We start from the raw sequence: 2,757 nt of genomic DNA on the forward strand, positions 1-2,757 counted from the left end.
GTTCTCACCTACATTGTATATAAAATATATATCTTGTGTGTAGGAGAGAATTATTCCTGATTTTATTTCCTTAATGACAAAATAAAATACTAACATTGAAAACCTAAAAAGGAAAACTATGAAATAAAGAAGTCAAAAATTCATATGAAAATCTGATGCTATACGTAAGCCTCACAACACCTGGCTACTTACTCACTGCAGTTTTGCATTATGTAGTGTGTACAAAGCATTCCTTGTTAAAGTGCGTGCTTCAAATCCAATCAGTAGTAGATTAATTTAGGTTCTTTTGAATGAACTCAAAATTTTACACTACACCCAGCCTGCAAATTGGACTTTGAACAATAAGACAGGGCACACATTAATATCTTTTGGTCTTCACTCAGTGATAGCACTGGCACTGTTATACATAAGGTCTTCTAACTGATAACTGATAACTAAATGAGAAAAATAGAATTAGGCAAGTGGCTAATGCTACCCTGTAAATACATTGGTAGTGTATTGACAAACAGCTCTGTGGGTTTAGATTCCAGAGCCTTAATTTAGGGACCAGATGAATAATTTTAATACTTATCTGTATGGGATATGTTTCAATTGATAAATTAATATTTATATCAACATTAAAGTTTCTGCATGGTCTAACATTAATCACTCTTACTGAAGAGCAACTTCAGTGTTGTATCTGCAAGATTACAGGTTTGTTGGTGTGGGTTTAGCTACAATAAGTGGTAGCCTTTGGTAGCTTATACTTATTCCATATGTTGTACTGATGAGATTTCCTATTTTGTGGACACAGTTATCTTGTGGTTCACTCAATGACTCTAATTACTGAAAGGGATCTGAAATGTTACCTTTGTCCCATGGAAGGAGTCTCTCTACAGCATTATTGATTGTTTCTCACATTAAATTACGATATTTGGACTCCTCCCATTTTGCCTTTGTCCTTTTAGCCATAGCGAAATTTTCATCACATTGTAGGGAAAATTAGATTTGTGAAAATTAATAGACCCAAAATGAAACTAACAGTAGTTAAAACTGAGCAGAGTAGACTTCCTTTTTAATTATGGATGGAAAAATCAAACTTGCTTGATAAAATACGAACCTGGACCAAGGAGATTTTGACTTAAAAAAAATAAATCTGTAAGATAAAAATCACATTAACAAACTTTTATGTGAACCACAAACTAATGAATGAATCACACCTTATTGTAAAATTTACATACTGTGAAAACCACTTCAGTAAAATGAAAATAGAAATATTGAAATTAACTGTGATGAATAGAACATGAATCAAGGAATTTAAATTACTTGATTGAATTAAATCTAGAAATAAAGTTATCAATCTATCAGTGATGGTGTGATTCATACAAATGTTATTTGTAATCATAAAAATCCAAAGTTTTTACTGTCATACAATAAGTATTGTAAATACCTACCTGTTTAAAAAAGGGGGTTCAAGAGGACAGGAACAAAATATCTTCTACTCCTCTCATATACATCATCATGAAGAGGGTGGTTTCTTTCCCACTGAGCCTATTATATTCAATGATGGCCAGTTATTTATTTTCTTTTCCTTATGTTTATTTAGTAATTCAAATGAACACATCACTTTCACATATGTTATTTCATATGAGCATCATAGTGGTCATATGACTTAGATATCATCCCAAATCATCAAAGAACTCATACCTAGAAGGTGGCACTGCCAGGCTATAAGGACAAGTTTTTCTAATTCCAACTTTAGGATTATTTCACTACACTACAATCATATTTGGCAAATACTGATAAACATTTACCTTAATAGTCAAGCCATAAAGGATTGCTGTCTGTTACTATCATTGGTAATTTACATAGCAAATCTTTCTTGAAACTACTGTTGGTTATGCCTTATAGCCAGCTCTTTATGTACCTGCATGACTTTACAGTCCTTTGTCCAAAGTCAGGTAACTTCATAGAATCAGGATTCAGAAGAACCAGGTCCCATTTGCAGGATTGCCACGTAATAACTATGTGATCTTGTGTATGGAGTTCCACTTGTCTAAGCCTCAGTTTTTTCATCTGTAAAATGAGGATGATCTTGTCTGCTCTGCTTATTTTACAGGGTTGCAGACAATAATAAAATCATATGCTTCTGGAGGTGAATGGCAACACCTTTATCATTTTTATCCACAAAATCTACTGTAGTGACAGAAATATAATGTGGATGATACATAATGTAAATTGGGAAGAAGGAATAAGATGAGATTTGAGAAAATGCTTTACAAAATACAATCTGCTATAGAAAATACAAGGTGTGATTGTTTTTATTGGTGATGATTCTGCCTCATCTGAAGGATTTACACTTCCTTCTTTGTTTTTCCCCTAGGACCCCTGAGGTTCCTGTCCCAGACAGAATCTGTCACAGCCTTCATGGGAGATACTGTGCTACTCAAGTGTGAAGTCATTGGGGAGCCCATGCCAACAATACACTGGCAGAAGAACCAACAAGACCTGATTCCAAGCTCAGGCAACTCCCGTGTGGTGGTCTTGCCCTCTGGAGCATTGCAGATCAGCAGACTTCAGCTGGGGGACACCGGCATCTATCGATGCTTAGCGCGGAATCCAGCCAGCTCAAGAACAGGCAACGAAGCAGAAGTCAGAATTCTGTCAGGTACTGCAGTGCTTTCCATTCTTTGCAAAATGACATTTTCTGGAATAGTTGGAACAACAGTTTTTCTTTAACGTTAGTAACTGTTGTAAGTTCTGGCTTTTGTTATATAT

General features: G+C 34.9%; 1 protein-coding gene across 1 annotated transcript in view; it reads left to right on the forward strand.

The window, feature by feature from the left end:
• Positions 1-2,367: 2,367 nt before the first annotated feature.
• Positions 2,368-2,757, forward strand: part of DCC (DCC netrin 1 receptor) — a 608,075-nt gene continuing 607,685 nt past the window's right edge. The window contains exon 1 of the mRNA XM_004379240.2: positions 2,368-2,647. Within this exon, the coding sequence (XP_004379297.1) occupies positions 2,407-2,647 (241 nt within the window). The 5' untranslated portion in view covers positions 2,368-2,406. The remainder of the gene's footprint in view (positions 2,648-2,757) is intronic.

Source organism: Trichechus manatus, unplaced genomic scaffold, assembly GCF_000243295.1.
Source record: "Trichechus manatus latirostris isolate Lorelei unplaced genomic scaffold, TriManLat1.0 scaffold00063, whole genome shotgun sequence".
NCBI classification, from domain to species: Eukaryota; Metazoa; Chordata; class Mammalia; order Sirenia; family Trichechidae; genus Trichechus; species Trichechus manatus.